Raw genomic sequence first — 19,031 nt, 5'->3', positions numbered from 1 at the left:
CCATCTTTATTGTTGGCTATGGCGAGATTCCATTATGGAAAGAGAAGAGAGGGAGCCCACATAGCGTAATACTGTATAAAAACCTGGTTTATTGGTGTATACGTTTAAAAGGTACTCACATTCAGAAAAAGGTATAACGAGCATATATTGCTGACACTATCTCAGTGACAGGAAGTGATGCAAGGTCGTATGCTGACTCCGCCCTACGCATTTTGTCACTCTGACATCATCTGGAGCGCCTCAACTAATGGCTAGAAAAAAACAATAAGTAAGGATCACAGTTTGTAAATTTTGAGGCTTGGTGCTGCCCCTTCCTGTAGTCTGCTGCATTATGCACTGGTCCACATGTGCCATTTTGGTAAATATGTCCTGGCTTTAGTTTTAAAGGACAGAGGTGACCTGGTACGTGGTTACCATTTCACTGGAGAAATCGGTAACTATATACCTTCTCTGTACAGCTAGAAACATCATTGCATTGTCGGTATCGGTACAAAACAGTATTAACCCCCCAAAGATTAATGTATTTCAGCTTACCAATTCTTAGATATGGTGGCTGCATTTGTTTATTTTTTTTTAGCCAGTAAGTCTGTTATTTTTCTGCTCCCTTTAACAGACCAAACTGTCCATCAAAAGTGACAGTTAGAGTGCAGAGACAAACCATTTAACACTGACAGGTTACAATGGTCAACTTTTATATATATATATATATATTTATATATATATATATATATATATATAAATATATAAAACCTTTATCTCAAGAGAAAAAAAACTGTTGCCATAACTGCTTAAAAAGGGTTAGCTGGAGTTCAGCTTTTATTTGTTAGTAAAGTCCATCTTAATCTGCTAGTCCATCTACCACTACCTTCTCCCCAGACTGGCAATGCTGCTGTCCAAAGGTGCATCTATTCCTTCTCCAGTGGATGTGCATTCTGGGAATGTGCGCAGAAACATGCTTTTATGTGTGTGTTCTTGGAACATGCAAAATACACGCTACAAACGTGCACCGCCCAAAAGGGTGTGCAAGGAAGAAATGACTGCACATCGAGTGGTTCCAAATGCCATTTATTTAGTCACCAAAGTGACACCAGGGAACACCAACATACAATCTCGTAGACGCGTTTCACCCAATGCAAATGTGCTTAATCAGTAACGATTAAGCACATTTGTATTGGGTGAAACACGTCTTCGAAATTGTGTGTTGGTGTCCCCTGGTGTCACTTTGGTGACTAAATAAATGTAATTTGGATCCACTCGATGTGTAGACATTTCTTCCTTATCTTGACTACACCCACGGAGGCGGGCCGGAGCTAGCATTGGTTGGAGGTTCCATCAGGCACATTCAAGTCACCTGGAGCAGCGAGTCCTTTTGATTTCTAAGGTGTGCAAGCTTCTGGTGTGTTTGTCACACATAAGGCAGCCCATTCAACTGAAGGGCTGCCCTATACACATTGCACAAAAAACACCCAAACAAATTGCAGGCAGGAAAGCGCATTCCTGCGACACCTAGTGTGAATGGGGCCTAAAGGTTGCTCTTTGGGCTTATAATACAAGGCAAATTAGAACATTGATAGGCTAATGAGGTTAAGAGTCTTTACCTTTTATACATACAGTACAGTGTGTGTATACTGTATATATGAAGCCAACACCAAACTCCATACTTCCTTAGTTCAAGGAAAAGTATAGTGAGATTATATTTTGAGTCATTAGAAAAGTGTTTACCGTAAATTGATTTTTATATGACTTTCATATGTTTACAAGTTTTCAATGAGTTGGAAAACTCACAGACTTTCATTGTGAGAAGGTGGCAGCAATAAATGACTAATACTGGAAGAAGGGAGGTGTACTGGATGTGTGGGTTGTGATTTACAACCTGGCTTTACCGCAGTATATGCTGCGTGACATATAAGATAATGGTGCCCAATGGGGAAATCGAGCGTCCGGGAACAGGCTGGAGTTTTTGTTTCATACATTAGAGAGCTATTTTTTAAGTTGGATAGCTTCATATTTGATAACCACAAGGTTTGCTTTAACATAAAGTTCTATATAACATAAACTTCAATATGTAATTGAATTTAATTACAATACAGTAATATATTACGTTTTCTGAATGATAGGGTTATAACCCTACAATGCAGTGTGTAATTGTGTATAAAAATATAGTGCTTCTCATATACCCCAAACAATACTTGTATAAAATAAAACTATTATTATTTAAAATAAATGCGTGAATAAATAACATACAGTATCTCACAAAAGTAAGTACACCCCTCACATGTTTGTAAATATTTTATTATATCTTTTCATGTGACAACACTGAAGAAATGACACTTTGCTACAATGTAAAGTAGTGAGTGTACAGCTTGTAGAACAGTGTAAATTTTCTGTCCCCTCAAAATAACTCAACACACAGCCAGTAATGTCTAAACCACTGGCAACAAAAGTGAGTACACCCCTAAATGAAAATGTCCAAATTGGGCCCAATTAGCCATTTTCCCTCCCTGGTGTCATGTGACTCGTTAGTGTTACAAGGTCTCAGGTGTGAATGGGGAGCAGGTGTGTTAAATTTATCACTCTCACTCCCTCATACTGGTCACTGGAAGTTCAACATGGCACCTTATGGCAAAGAACTCTCTGAGAATCTGAAAAAAAGAATTGTTGTTCTACATAAAGATGGCCTAGGCTATAAGAAGATTGCCAAGACCCTGAAACTGAGCTGCAGCACGGTGGCCAAGACCATACAGCGGTTTAACAGGACAGGTTCCACTCAGAACAGGCTTCGCCATGGTCGACCAAAGAAGTTGAGTGCACGTGCTCAGCGTCATATCCAGAGGTTGTCTTTGGGAAATAGACATATGAGCGCTGCCAGCATTGCTGCAGAGGTTGAAGGGGTGGGAGGTCAGCCTGTCAGTGCTCAGATCATACGCCGCGCACTGCATCAAATTGGTCTGCATGGCTGTCGTTCCAGAAGGAAGCCTCTTCTAAAGATGATGCACAAGAAAGCCTGCAAACAGTTTGCAGAAGACAAGCAGTCTAAGGACATTTATTACCATGTCTGATGCCTACAGTCATGGTCTGGGGCTGCATGAGTGCTGCACTGGGGAGTTCACCATGAGTGAACCGTGAATGCCAACATGTACTGTGACATACTGAAGCAGAGCATGATCCCCTCCCTTCCGAGACTGGGCCGCAGGGAAGTACTCCAACATGATAACGACCCCAAACACACCTCCAAGACGACCACTGACTTGCTAAAGAAGCTGAGGGTAAAGATGATGGACTGGTCACGCATGTAGACAAGACAAAGACAAGTGTGTCTTGCCTACAGTCAAGCATGGTGGTAGGAGTGTCATGGTCTGGGGCTGCATGAGTGCTGCCAGCACTGGGGAGCTACAGTTCATTGCAGGAACCATGAATGCCAACATGTACTGTGACATACTAAAGCAGAGCATGATCTCCTCCCTATGGAGACTGGGCTGCAGGGCAGTATTCCAACATAACGACCCCAAACACACCTCCAAGATGACCACTGCCTTGCTAAAGAAGCTGAGGGTAAAGGTGATGGACTGGTCAAGCATGTCTACAGACCTAAACTCTATTGAGCATCTGTGGGGCATCCTTAAATGGAAGGTGGAGGAGCGCAAGGTCTCTAACATTCACCAGCTCCGTGATGTCGTCATGGAGGAGTGGAAGAGGACTCCAGTGGCAAACTGTGAAGCTCTGGTGAACTCCATGCCCAAGAGGGTTAAGACAGTGCTGGAAAATAATGGTGGCTGCACAAAATATTGACACTTTGGGCCCAATTTGGACATTTTCACTTAGGGGTGTACTCACTTTTGTTGCCAGCGGTTTAGACATTAATGGCTGTGTGTAGAGTTATTTTGAGGGGGTAGCAAATTTACACTGTTTTACAAGCTGTACACCCACTACTTTACATTGTAGCAAAGTGTGATTTCTTCAGTGTTGTCACATGAAAAGATATAATAAAATATTTACAAAAATGTGAGGGGTGTACTCAAATTTTGTAAGATACTGAATGAATAGTTAAAACCATACAGTACCCTTCCATGCTATGGACAGGCAAGTATAAATTTACGAATATATAAGTATGATCAGGGCCACCATCAGGGGGTACAGCCGTCACAACTGTAAGGGACCCCGGGGCCCAATGGGCCCACCCGGGCCACAGGAAGGCAGGACAGGTGAAGGGGAGCCGTGCTGTGCATTACAGAAACGATTTTACAGCTTCTGCTGTTCTCGTGTCATTGAGCTCAGACATCGAGCTCTTTACTGCCACCTCTGGCTACTATGTGCATGTGCACCCCTTGTGTGCACTGTACTATGCTTCTCAGCAACATGTTAGCTTTGTGAAAACGCGCTAGGACTAGGTAGGAAGACCTTCTTTACAAGTAAGGACTGTGAGGGAAAGGGAGGAGGGCTGTTTGTGTACAGGGAGGGGCCCGAGCCTTGTGTGTTAACAGATTTGTGTATGTGAGGGGCTGGCATATATACAGGTGTGTGTGGGGGGGGACTGGCATATATACAGGTGTGTGTGTGACTGGCATATATACAGGTGTGGGGGGCTGCCATATATACAGATGGGCCTGACATATATACAGGTGTGGGGAGGGCTGCCATATATACAGGTGGGGGGTGGGGCTGGAATATATACAGGTGTGTGGGGGGGCTGACATATATACAGGTGTGGGGGGCTGCCATATATACAGGTGGGGGTGGGGCTGACATATATACAGATGTGTGTGGGGGGCTGACATATATACAGGTGTGGGGAGGGCTGCCATATATACAGGTGGGGCTGACATATATACAGGTGTGGGAGGGCTGACATATGTACAGGTGTGGGGAGGGCTGCCATATACACAGGTAGGGGTGGGGCTGGCATATATACAGGTATGTGGGGGGGCTGACATATATACAGGTGTGGGGGCTGCCATATATGCAGGTGGGGTGGGGCTGACATATATACAGGTGTGGGTGGGGCTGACATATATACAGGTGTGTGTGGGGGGTGACATATATACAAGTGTGGGGAGGGCTGCCATATATACAGGTGGGGGGCTGACATATATACAGGTGTGTGGGGGGGCGCTGACATATATACAGGTGTGTGTGGGGGGCTGACATATATACATATATACAGGTGTGTGAGGGGGGCGCTGACATATACACAGGTGTGTGGGGGGGCACTGACATATACACAGCTGTGTGGGGGGGCGCTGACATATACACAGATGTATGGGGGGCACTGACATATATATACAGGTGTGTGAGGGGGGGCTGACATATATAAAGGTATGTGAGGGTGGGGGGCTGACATATATACAGGTGTGAGGGGGGCTCATATATACAGGTGTGGGGGGGGCGCTGACATATATACAGGTGTGAGGGGGGCTGACATATTTACAGGATTGGGGGGGCTGAGCACGTAAAGGTGATGTGGCCTGTGTTTGGATTCGGTGGGATGGCCCGTGGGCAAGCCCTGAGGAATGTTGGTGGTCAGGCTGGGGGGGGGGGGGGGGGCAGGCAGGCCTAAAGCTGTGTAAGGGGCCCAAAATTTTCTGATGGCTGCCCTGAGTATAGTGCAAAAACAATCAATTTAAACTTAAGTGGAAAAAAAAATCAATAAAATGTATGAACAAAAGAAAACCACAGCAGCCATACCATAATACCTCCACAATGTAATAACAGCAAGTTTTTATAAGCACTGTACGAGTGAGGGATTGGGATTTTCACTGTCTTTACATGAAGTTACTGTATATAATATACCTTAAATAGTAATTATCATATAAATAGTAAAAAATAATATAATATCATTCATTAAAGCAGACTAGTTGTAAGTCCCTCCAGCGTGTCAAGGTCCAATAAAATATCATACATCTGTTGCAAGTGAACAGGCTTCTAGTTATAGTGTAATAAAGTGCTGATGATTCCACAATAAAGTGCTCATAATTCCACAACTTCCAATATGCACCCCAGCGGCAAAACGCATGCACTAATTTTTTTCCCCCTTATAAGCAAGAAGGACAAACAGCGCTGTGTTTTAATGCCCAGTAAGCAGAAATGTTCAGCTCTTTAATTTCTCTGGAGTAAACAGTCTCCTTTTAGCACCCCCAATATCCTGGGTCTCTCTTCCATTGCACAATGATAATAGTTATATTTATTGTAGGTATTTAGATTGTTTGGGGTATCAGGGTAGCATTGTAATGTTATATACAATACTTTGTATACACAATATATGATATATAATGATATTGATACAGCAGCTATTATAGTGGGTATAGTTGGGTAGAATGCAGAATCCACTTGTTATTTGTCTAATAGTACCATATAAGTATAAGTAAAAATAAACCATCTTCTTTGTAAAACCTAAAAAAGAAGGGTAAGGATTTTAATGTGAAGAAATTTAGCGGGTGTCATCACTCCCAGCAGACCATTTTCTTCTTAAAGTGTCCAAGTCAAGGAAGTCAGAAGATTGGAAAGTTTAAATTTAGTTTTATGCCTATTTATTTAAAGATCCTGAGGAGCAAATTAAGTTAAACTTTGAAAAAATATCATCAAGAATACTAACCTATTTTAGTATTAATTATCTCATTAATTTAGGTCTTGGAAGGTTTAAGGGGGCTTTAAATTGTAGCATGCTTCTCACATACAGTAGTTAACTAAGTAGTAGATAATAAGTGATCAAAATAATTCTATGAGTCAGATGTTAATCAGGTCAGAAACAAGGTCTGTTTTTAATCAACATACCCACAATAGCCAATATTTTTTTTTTTTTTAGTCTTCTGGTATAATTGCTTTTATCTTCTGTCTTCCTAGAGATTGATCCATGTGTGGTAAATAATGGTGGATGTGATCAAAATGCTGAATGTACCAAAACTGGTCCAAATCAGGTAAACACATTCCTTCCAAATATTGTTAACCAAAATAAGTTTTACTTGTATTAAGGGAACCACTATCAGTTACCAAATGTTAAAACAAAACACGAATGCTACTTTTATAGAAGGAATAATTAAGATACATATATAATCTCTTACATCTAAAAGCACTGTTTTCTGATACCCTTTTGTTAATTTTATATTAAGTGCTCCCCATACTGGTCGTATTCTGTATATGTTCTCAATGTAAAGCCCAGCTCCAACTAAGTAGTTTTTTGTTAGTTTTAGATAGCGAGGGCTAAGCTTCATCAGGATTTCATTGCTGTCTGTGGCAATTCTTTCCTATTTCCTCTCCTACTGACACCATGGGGTTGATTTACTGAGATTGTGGAGTCTAAAAACCGGTTTCAGCTCTTCATAGAACCCAATCAGCATCCAGTTTTTTTTTTTGACAAAGCTTAATTGAACAAGCTGAAGTTAGAAGCTGATTAGCTACCATTAGCTGCACCAGATTTAGCACTTTCCCGTTTTAGTAAATCAGCCCCAGGTGTATCAGGTTGTCACTGTGACAGGAATTAAAGCTTAAAGCCTAAGTGTATCTGAAATAAAAATAAAGAAATAAGCACAAAAGATGTTACTTGCCTTCAGTAGGATGTGTCCCTTGTGCTGTTGTGTCCCCCTTTAGATTAAACATTCTTCCTCCGATGCCCCCCACATACACACACACCTTCGCCACCCAATCTTCTGGTGCAACAGGGTTCAGACAGCTAAGGGGATGTCATAGGCTTTCATCAGGAGAGCCTGAATATGCCCACCTTTTCCGTCTAGCTGCTCCATTCATAAAAGCCGTACTACAGCTTCTATGGATTGAACAGGATATAAGAATAGAGGATGGGCATATGATGGATAGCCACCCCCCCACCCCCCCTCCATTCAGAAATCTTGATTTTCAAGCTTTTTTATAACCCCAAGGGGGACCCTGACAGCAAAAAACCTAGACATAGATTCTAACCCATCCCCATTCTATCTAAAGCTGGAAGACAATGGCTGGAGCTGGGGTTAAAGATGCTTTTACATAATCAACAAAGGTAAAATATAAATGTTTCAGTAGTAAAAATATGTTTTCTCTTTTAGTCTGTCTGTAATTGCTTACAAGGCTATAATGGAGATGGTAAAAAATGCAAGTCTATAAATCCATGTTTAACTGTGAGTATGTTTTATATAATTATTAATAATTATTATCACTGGTATTTTATATAGTATCAGCAAGTTACATGTTGTACATTCATATCAGTCCCCGCCCTCAAAGCTGACCTATCTAAGGTCCTTACTTCACATGCCTACATACCCTACAAGGCCAATTTTGACTAGAGTCAATGAATCTACCATCATGTCAGAGGAAGCCGGAATGCCTAAAGCCCACATAAATACAGGCTGCGGGTATCCTGGCTGGCATTTGAACCAAAGACCCTAGTGCTCCAAAGCAGAAGTGCTAACCACTAAGGCACTGTGCTGTCCCACATTATTGTTATAATTTTTATATTTTTTATTCTAAATACTTATTTTTTTTGTGGAAAAGCTCTGACACTTATTTTTAAATATAATGGTTAACAAATAGTAATATGGTCCATAGAAATAGAGATTTGTTTTTGGTTTTTGCTCTCCAGAAATTAGCATCAACAACTACTATTTGAACGATAACAAAAGAACAGTCTCGGCTCTTAGAACCCATCACTTCCTTTGTGTATACTGATTATAATAGTGTTTCATAACCAGCTCATTTTCATAATTTTAGTACATACAGGTAAATGTTTTTCATTTTCTATACATTTCATACTAAATCTTTTTATTTTTGTTTTTAAAGAAAAACGGTGGTTGTAGTGAGTATGCTACATGTAACCATACTGGTCCAGCAGAAAGAACTTGCACATGCAAATCTAGTTACATTGGAGATGGCATAATATGCAAGGGCAACATCTATGAGGTATGTAACCTTCAACAGCAGTGTGTCAATTTCATAAAAAAATCTTCTGAAAACTGACACAGGAATACAGGGATGTAACAATGTGGCACCTGGCAGCAGGGCTGCTGTTAGAAATCACAGGGCCCCGTACAACCTACCTGTCAGGGCCCCCCCTCGAAAATAACAATTCACTAAAATGCCACAGTCGCAATGGTATGCTTTGCAGACATGGCAGAAATTATAGCCTCGCTACTGCCGCCTCCTGCTACCTGGTGTTTTTTTTTTTTTTACTTTTTTCAATTGCTGAATGGCAATTTCAAACTGCGAGACCGCATTTCAACTATGAGCCAAGTATTTGGCTTCAAGGTGCAGAGCGGCCCCACTGAACTCAATGAGAAGCTTGACAGGTGGTGCTGACTATCAAACTCTGCAGCCTGCGTTAAAAATGCTGCAGCTGTGAAGTAAACCAACACAGCCATGGCATGTATACAGCCCTGTCGGACTACATGACAGCCGGCTTCTGAAGGGGCACGACCTAAAAAGGTCTGCTGACCATCTCCCGATCAGCGCTCTCAGCCAACAGCTGAGAGCACTGACTGGAGGGTTCTGCCCCCCCCCCCCATCAGAACACAATAGAACAGCAGGGGAGATCACTGTACTAACATGTGTGTTAGTACAGTGGCTCTAACCTGAGGTGTCTGTTTTTTTTGTTCAGACCGCTGGGTTGAATGAAAAAAAAACTAGCAGTGTATACTAGGCATTAGGCCGCATTCACATTTGATGTTTCCTGGATGTGTGACAAAGTGCACAGGTAACGGGCCTTTTGCAGTGCATTTTGGAAATGCACTGCAAATGCGCATAGCGCTTTGTGGTGCCATTAATTGTTTATGTTTATTAATTGCAAATTGTCATGTGTCAAAGCTGGAGCAGGAACGTCTCATGTGGCAAAGCTGGAGTAGGAATGTGTCATGTGGCAAAGCTGGAGCAGGAACGTGTCATGTGGCAAAGCTGGAGTAGGAACGTGTGTTCCCACTAGTATAAAGGGGGCCTTAGTGGTGGTATATAGAACTGGCTTGCTACAGATGTCATTCAGCTTGAGAGAGAGATGTGCCCACTGGCTCCAAGCTCTAGCACTGCAGTGGCAGCTATCTGCAGTTCTAGGTTGGTATCATATTCACCCCCTCTCCAAAATCCTGAAGTTTCTGTCCCTTCACTCCAGCAGCAACCCCCCCCACACACACACACACACACACACATACTCGCCCCCTCCAGCAGAGGCACTGCTGCATACAAACCCTGGAGTTCACACTGAACACATAGCAGTGAGAGCACGATCTGGAGGGAGGGGAGCAAGCTTCCTGCTCATTCACCATCTGACAGGAGATAACACTGGCAACTACGGGCCAGGGGGAGACGGAGCGGGAGTTTTAGGACCCAGCAGAGACTCTGCAACTGTCTTCCTCTGCTGCAAATTGGGAGACTGCAAGTATATAGAACTGATCCCTCTGCAGAGCTGCCGGAGGGAGAAAGCTGCCAGCACTGCAGAGGATCCACAGGTGTTACAAAGCAATACAGCTGGGTCTCCTCTCCTGCAGGTGCCAGGGCCCCTCTTCTGAAGTGACAGAGCTCAGGTCCGGTACTAGGGTTGCCACCTCATCCCCTTAAAACCGAACACATATTAATTACACAGGTTCTGTGGCTGATTAAGGTTAGCAATTAATTCAACTTAGTGCCTTACCTGCATTAAATTAGCCCCAGAAAATGTTTAATTAATGTGTTCGGTTTTAAAGGGATGAGGTGGCAACCCTACCCGGTACAGGAAATTAAAGTGTACTGTTCTTGATGTGAGCAAAAAGTGTGCCTCAGTCAAGAACAGATAGCAAGAGACCTGCCAGCATAGTCAGTACACATCTAGGGACCAATATTGTGAATAAGCTGCCAGAGAAAAGGGGGCAGCAGAGCAGGGAACTAAATTTTGACCTTATTATTTAAGCTAACTACTTTGTCCTCAGTCATCAATAGATATTTTCAGTATCTACTGATCTTTTTAGAAGCAGTGGTGTCACCAAGGTTGGTGTCACCTTGTGTGGTAAACCATGGTGCTACACCCCCCCGTGCTCTCTCCTGCCACAGTGCCCTACAGGGTGCTGGGCAAACTAGTTTCGGGTCCGTGGCATGCGGTCCCAGTGCACACTCCAAACTGGCCCCTGTAAATGATGCAATCGAATATCACTTCATACTTGAACCAGGGCTGTCTTTAATATTGATGGGACCCTGTGTAAACATTTTCTTGGGGCCCCCCTGCAGGCATAATACAGGAAACAGAGACTGCAGGCATGGTACAGGAGACAGTCAGAGACTGCAGGCATGGTACAGGAGACAGTTGGAAACTGCAGGCATGGTACAGGAGACAGTCGGAAACTGCAGGCATGGTACAGGAGACAGTCAGAGACTGCAGGCATGGTACAGGAGACAGTCGGAAACTGCAGGCATGGTACAGGAGACAGTCAGAGACTGCAGGCATGGTACAGGAGACAGTCAGAGACTGTAGGCATGGTACAGGAGACAGTCGGAAACTGCAGGCATGGTACAGGAGACAGTCGGAAACTGCAGGCATGGTACAGGAGACAGTCAGAGACTGCAGGCATGGTACAGGAGACAGTCGGAGACTGCAGGCATGGTACAGGAGACAATCAGAGACTGCAGGCATGGTACAAGTATTGTGGATGGTGTGGTTGCCCAGTCAGTATACACAGCTCTGGGGAAGCCTGTCCTCCCTCCCTCTAGAATACATCCTGTGTGATCTCTTCCCCCTTCCCCCTCTTACATTAGCAGTGTCCTGGTCTGGATTGCACTCAGGTCCCCTCAGACTCCAGGCCATCCAGCTTAGCAGCACTGTCCTGGTCCAGATATAAAGTCTCCTCAGACTTCCAGTCCTTCCGATGTCAGTTTGAAGTAGGTGGAGGCAGAGCAGCTCAGGATGAGGAAGTTACATCTTCCTCCTCTGAATGCCGGGGCCTCCATGCACCTGATTGGTTGCTAGGCAGGCCCAGTAACCAATCATTTTGGCAGGCAGGACTTAGACACGCTGGGAGTTCTGCCACTGGTACGACTTTTACCCCAAGTTAAAGACGGCCCTGGGTGTCACCCCTCTAGCAGGTGTCACTCGGGTGCGGTCAACACCCCCCTAGCGACGCCACTGTTTAGAAGGAAAAGATGTCCGGGCTTTGATGCAAATTATAAGCTCTCCCATTCCTTCCATTATCACAGCAAGTAAATGCTGAGCGTTGTTGTTTAGAATAAGGCTGGGCTCAGGGTTTCCCCGCATCCAATTTGCATAGCAGGAGATTGTGACCGGCTGTCTACAGAGCCTGTTCACACATGTCTGCAGCGGGCTTGGTGCGAATTGCACAGGAGTCCTATGCGTCTTTTGGTCTGTTTTAGGTCTGAAGTCAACCCAAAATTCGGGCTGAAATAGGACCTGAAATGGTGAATGCGGATACAGCAGACTCCTGCTGTGAGCCGCTGTATTCTCAAGTGTGAACAAAAAAAAAAGGTGTTGTAGTAGTAGGAATAATAATAACCATATTGACATTTTATGTATTTACATAATTGTTAGTGTTTCTGTTATGACTGCGTAGAATGTAAATACATTAATGAATCTATATTTTTCTTTTAGGAACTGCGGAAAAACACCAACACATCAAATTTTTTCTATTTACTGCAGGTATTGAATGTAACATGAGCTAAGTATAAATGAACGTGTGACTAAGGTCAAATATTTTTTTTTGTTATGGTGTGGTGATTGGTCTGCTTTTTTTTTTTTTTTTAGCTGGCTGAGATTTACCCTCTTTATTTGTCCTAGAAACCATTGTTGCTGGGACTGAAAGTAAGGGACAATTCTAAATTTTGCATTGTGACCGCAACAGCAATAGAGGGAAAATCTTCCGATGGGGACTCTTGTTCTAGTGATAACTGTCTAAGAGGGAATGTCCCTCACTTTGAAGAAACTCCTTTTAAATTCCTGTTGTCTTCACAGAATGGGAAATGATGGGAGATCTCCACATTTAGACAGAGAAGGCAACAAATACTGTCAGTGGGCTTAACCACTCCTTACTCTGTCCAAATTATTAATACGTTTGGCTTTAGATATACTTTAAAATATGATATTAAGATCTTACTCTGCAAAGTTATTCCTGTGATCAAAAAGGAAGAGTTCACATTAGTCACAGACAGGCATGAAGATTAGAAGATGTTTTATGTACACAGAGCAATGTTTAACATTATTGTCCATAGTTACAAGATACTTGCTATACTGGTTTTAATGGCAAGGTTATTAACATGGTGATTTGTAAGTATGAGTAGGTTAGTGTGATGTTACATTAGAGTAGAAGAAGTTCCTTCTAATATTTTTTCTAATCCGATGATTATGGATATTTCATCCTTCTATGTTAAACTAGCTCCTATCATTTAGACCCCTTTCACACTGTCAGCGCCCGCTCGTCTTAGCGGTGCTTTTACAGTGCTTTTTGGGTGCTAGCGGGGTGGTTTTAAGCCCAAAAAGGGTTAAAAACTCCCATTTCGCTTTTATTCATTGCAATGGGCAGGGTGTTTTGGGAGCACTAAATACAGCGCTCCCAACTCGCCCCAAAGATGCTGCTTGCAGGACTTTTGGTAGCGTCCTGCAAGCGCACCACCCCAGTGTGAAAAGTCACACTGCAGTGAATAGGAGGCGGTTTTCAGGTGCTTAGCAAAGACTATTTTTAGTGCTAAAGCGACTGAAAACCGCCCCAGTGTGAAAGGGGTCTTATGTTGAACCAGTTGTGTTGTGCTAAAACATAAAACGTGTCATAAAAGTAAAAACAAAAAGTTCCAATTTATATTGAAAAAGCCCACACTGTGAAGAACATGGCAATCAAAAGGGAAAAGGGAGATTTACTAAAACTGGAGCACTCAGAATCTGGTGCAGCTGTTCATGGTAGCCAATCAGCTTCTGACTTCAGCTTATTCAGTTAAGCTTTGACACTAAAACCTGGAAGCTGGCTGGATTTTGTGCAGAGTTGCACCAAATTTTGCACACTCCAGTTTAAGTAGATAAAATGATGTTCCATCATAAAGGTCCTGAACTGTGTTCCCAAACCAAGCAGATTCACCTCCTCCAAATCACCACAGACACAGGCTTACCAAACCTATATGACCCTTTTATTATAGAGAAATCATAAACAGCATATGGTGTAAAGCATATGGCACCCCCACAAGACACGTTTCCCACACTCTTCACCAAGTTCAAATGTTGGCCAGAGAAGGTAAAGCTCCCACAGATCCATCTATAACTCCTGCATCACCATATACGCTCAAAGATAGTAAAAGAGCAGGCTCTCTACATAGTGTAAAATCCCATAAACTGTGTTTATTCAAGCTTAAATCTCACTTACAGACATGGAAACCTGATTATGCACTATAAAAAAAAAAACATTTCGGCCAGCACATAGACACACTTTCGGGTCACTTCCTGTAACGTGGTGATGTCAGCATGTAGCTGTTCCCTGCGTGTTTCGTCATATGTGATGTCTTCTGTCACACAAGACACTTTGACATCTTGATCATGATAAACATCTCATAGTGTGGTTGCTACTTTACAACATTTTATAAGTTTTATATATACATATAAGCACAGTTTTTGATAATTATAATTTGCATAATTATACTTCCTCACAAGCTGTTTCTGCTTGTCACTCAGACTAAACCATCTTCCCCATCATAGACACATGCATAGGCTGTAAACTTTGCAAGGGAATTTTCCCTTAGCTTAGTGAATAAGTTGAAGCTCTGATGACCTCTATCATCCAATCATGTGCAAGCAAAAATACTGTTTTTTTATTCTTTGCAAACTAAATTTCACCACATTCACTAAACTAAGGAAGAAAATCCCTTGCAAGATCAAATTTCCTTGCAGAGTAAACAATCTATTTACCTTTAGTAAATCAACCCCAATATGTCTTGTAAATCAAATTCGAAGGACTGTCTTGCCATGTACTAAAAAAAAAAAAAAAAATCTAGTCAGACAGTACAGAGCTCCTTCTATTTGAGGGATATATAAATGTATGAATGTTTTATATCTTTTCATTGAAACATGTTGTCATTTATCTTCTGTAGGCAAATGTTCTTAACGAGCTTTCAACAACAGGCCCTTTCACTGTGTTTGTTCCCACCAATGATGCTTTAAAGAATGAGCCACTGGTAAAATGAAATTAAATTCAGCATATAAAAAATATATCTGCATATTTATGTGTCTATGATGCTATAAATTTTGTTGTTTTGTTTACTGTACAGACTAAAGAGTGGACTAGTAAAGGGATGATGGAGCAGGTTCTTTTGTATCACATTGTGTCTTGTACCCAGCTCACCAAGGAAGACCTCTCGACAATGACATCATTTACTTCCCTGCAGGGTGAAAAAGTAACAGTAGCATCTTCCCAGGTAATGGTGTGCTAGTCTCCATGCGTGACTTAGGACTGAATTATGCACCTTCAAATGTCGGCTTGTAGTTCTGATTAGGAGCTTGCTTTGAGTGATCACAATGTTCCTGCTATGAGAACCTAGCAGCAAGCACTATTCCCAGGGCTGTATTTACCATAATGGCAATTATTAGACCAGTGATGCCTAAAAATGTACAAATTGTGAAAACTGTTTTCATATTTTGTTTTCCTCCTTTGGCTAGCTTGGGCCATTTGTGGCTAAATTTGTGAAGAGAACTGTAGGGGTAAGTGGGGTACAGAAGGCCCACTGTAGTTCAAGAAACTAGTTGGAGGTCTGTGCAGTTGAAACGTTTCTCTGCATATAAAGCAAGCAGTGTCCCCTTCCAGTAGAATTTTCCAAAATTAGTTTTTGTTAAAATAATTACATGACACAAGCAGCAGAGCTTGAACCAAAGGGCATTATCACTCAGGTGTGCCTAGGGCAGCATATGGCCCTTGTTGTCAGGAAGTCCTGGAGAAGATTATTTCTGGATCACCAAGTGAAATAGTAAACAATAAGGACACGATTAGGAAATGAGCACGGCAAGGAAGCATTTATATATCAGATTTAACATTTTGGGTTCACATACACTTAATAAGGCTTAATGTACACAGGACGTTTTAAAACCTCTCCTGAACAATTCAACTTGACAGATAGTAACCGACGTTTAAAAACATCCGTCTTGCCACGTTAAGGTGTTTTTTTGTTTGTTTTTTTTTGGTTTTGGCGACTTGTCGTGTTTACAAGCTGTTACAGGCATTTGGCATTTCAAATGCCTCTGAACATCTATCCTTAACCCCTTTTTTTTGCTTTCTAAAAAATGCTTCTAAACTCAATTGCCTAAAAACAATTATAAACGACCCCGTGTACATGTACTGATAAGATAACATAGAGGAGAGTTCAGGGGCAGCTGAAAAAACACCCAACTGCTCCTAAACGTCCGTTTAGTAGCAGTGTACATGAAGCCTTAAAGTAATTGTAAAGTCTTGTTTTAAAAAAATGAAAATAAATAATAAACATGTTACACTTACCTCCTCTGTGTAGTTGGTTTTGCACAGAGCAGCCCCAATCCTCCTCTTCTCGGGTCCCTCTTTGCTGCTCCTGGCCCCTCCTTCCTATCGAGTGTCCCCACAGTCAGCAGCTTCCTATGGGGGCACTGGAGCCGAGTCACAGCTCCGTGTGTCCCCGACCCGGCCCCACCCCCTCTCTCCCCTGATTGGCTGACTAACTTTAAATGACAGCCATAGGAGCCAATGGCACCGCTGCTGTGTCTAAGCCAATCAGGAGGACTGTCCCGGACGGCTTAGACATTCGTGGACATCGCTGGAGAGAGATGGGGCTCAGGTAAGCAATTGGAGGGTGCTGGGGTGGCTGATACACCCAAAAGGTTTTTTATCTTAATGCATAGAATGCATTAAGATAAAAAAACTTCTGCCTTTACAACTCCTTTAAGTCAATGTGCTATGTAATTTAAAGACACTGGATTATTTTAAATGAAGAGCTTTTACTTTTCCTGCAATTTTAAAGGTATGTTTAAATATTTTGCAAGATTGGTCCTCTTTAGGTACACATGTATGCTTTTTTTATGGTTTTGCTCAGAAGATCATTGTTCTTTTCTGTTTCAGAATACTTTAGTCCTGAATGGAGATGCCAAATTAGCATCAGGGGAAGAAATGATTGTCCTAACTAATGGCGTGGTGCACTTCATTGATAAAGTTCTTGCTCCTAAGAAAATGCAACAGAGACCTACCACATCATATGTAAGCACTAACATTTTATTGCTGTTGACATAGGTTGCAGTGAATGAACTGATGCCCCAAGTATGATAATCTAAATAAGGCAAATTCATTGGCAGAACTTATCCACTGTGAATTTCACCCCAGTCACTCAATTGGCACACAAACCACTTTTTGTAACTTAAGAAATACTGTAAGTGAAAACCAAAAAGTGTGGACCTTATTCTCAAAAATACTATCTCTGTACCCATCAGACTGTTTTAATGTTTTGTGAACCCTAATATTAATTCAACCATTTGGTGACAGTGGGGTTGATTTACTAAACCTGGAGAGTCCAAAATCTGGTACAGCTGTGCATGGTGGTCAATCAGCTTCTGACTTCAGCTTGTTCAATTAAGGTTTGACAAACAAAAAACCTGGAAGCTGATTGATTTCTATGTAGAGCTGCACCAGATTTTGCACTCTCCAGTTTTAGTAAATCAACCCTAGTATGTTGTTCTCCCTGAAAACATGCAGGTAAAGAATACAAATGTGAAGCCATGTGTCAAAGAAGAAATAAAACTCAAAAACCCATTCTCATGCTACAATTTATTATAAAAAATGTTTCACAGAACTCCTTTTTTTGGAAATCTAGTCTAGGGTTGTATGTGGAAGCATAAAACTCCTTATGCTATGTAATGCATGATTTCCATATAGCATTTGGAAGATTTCCATCTGATTGGTTTATCATTTAATAATATGATGCACAATAACAAGGCCTTCCAGACCCCATAAACCATTTTTTTTTCATTTAGCTAGACTGGGAAATGGTAAAAGGAAAACCCCAGGTCAGTTGTTATCTATGTCCCATTGGGACAATTTCCTGTTCTATAGTGACAACAGGAAGTAAACAAATTCTTTCTTAGACAGCTGGCACTGAAACAACTGTCCCCATTGTAAGATTCCCCCTCCATTCCTGTCCTGGTGGCAGCTTAAACTTTTGGATATTATCTTACTTTCAGTCATGGTGATAATAAACAGAGTGTAGCTCCCTAACAGGGACACAGACCAAAAAAAAAAAAATATATAGTAATTCTAAGCTCTCATTTTTCTATCAAAACTTAAAGTGTTGGCTTTGGATATATTTTAACCTGTGGACAAAGGCATGGATAGCAATATATGATGCATATTAGACTCCCATCCACAATCTTTCACTACTTACTTTGGCATGGAAGCGTCACATATTTTTTGTAACTGCTGAATCCTCTTTATGATGGTGAAGAGAATACAGGCCAGCATCAACACAGCAGAGGACCAAGTGCTCGGGGTCCTCTCACTAAGCGAATAACAGATGTATTTCTGGTGGAACGTGTTTAGCTTGTGAACTTCAAATCTTTTCAATGATGACCTCTGGTCTATTCATAGCCATTACAAATAATCCCTGTAATGTATCTAATATGTATATTTCCTAGGATTGTCTGCTCCATCTAGTGGCCATAATGCAGTATTTTCTTGATTGTAGTATTTTGAGAAACAACATAGCATTATTAAAGATTTTTAAAAGCCTTGTAATGTTCTTGACATAGAGCAGAAAACCCAAGACAGAATATGCAACTCATACAGTTGCAAATTTATGGCTGGACAATATTTGCTTATAATTGAAAACAACGGTCTACTTTTTTCTGCTCCATGGTTAAGTCAAATTTGATTCTAACTGCTAGGAAGTACAGTGAATAGTCTTACATCCTACAGATAGCATAGTGTGGGGGTGTGATGACTCAACTATGCATGGAGCTCTCAGATATGACTCACAATGAGTGTATTATTTTTCTGAAGGTACAGCCTTGGTGTACTGTACATTAAGTACTACCATTTTTCAAAGTTTAAAACTATGTTATTAGCTTGAAAAATAGGTGAAAAGTCATCTATTGCTTTGGC

At 41.7% G+C, this 19,031-nt stretch overlaps 1 protein-coding gene across 1 annotated transcript in view; it reads left to right on the top strand.

Annotated features, from left to right (window-relative positions):
- Positions 1–19,031, top strand: part of STAB2 (stabilin 2) — a 263,642-nt gene that overhangs the window by 173,496 nt on the left and 71,115 nt on the right. Inside the window, exons 43-49 of the mRNA XM_073620305.1 lie at positions 6,838–6,911; positions 8,031–8,102; positions 8,761–8,880; positions 12,539–12,586; positions 15,016–15,099; positions 15,193–15,339; positions 17,004–17,138. Of these exons, the coding sequence (XP_073476406.1) occupies positions 6,838–6,911; positions 8,031–8,102; positions 8,761–8,880; positions 12,539–12,586; positions 15,016–15,099; positions 15,193–15,339; positions 17,004–17,138 (680 nt within the window). The remainder of the gene's footprint in view (positions 1–6,837; positions 6,912–8,030; positions 8,103–8,760; positions 8,881–12,538; positions 12,587–15,015; positions 15,100–15,192; positions 15,340–17,003; positions 17,139–19,031) is intronic.

The sequence above is a fragment of the Aquarana catesbeiana genome, linkage group LG03 (assembly GCF_042186555.1).
Source record: "Aquarana catesbeiana isolate 2022-GZ linkage group LG03, ASM4218655v1, whole genome shotgun sequence".
NCBI lineage: Eukaryota > Metazoa > Chordata > Amphibia > Anura > Ranidae > Aquarana > Aquarana catesbeiana.
This window is presented reverse-complemented; position numbering and strand designations above follow the sequence as displayed.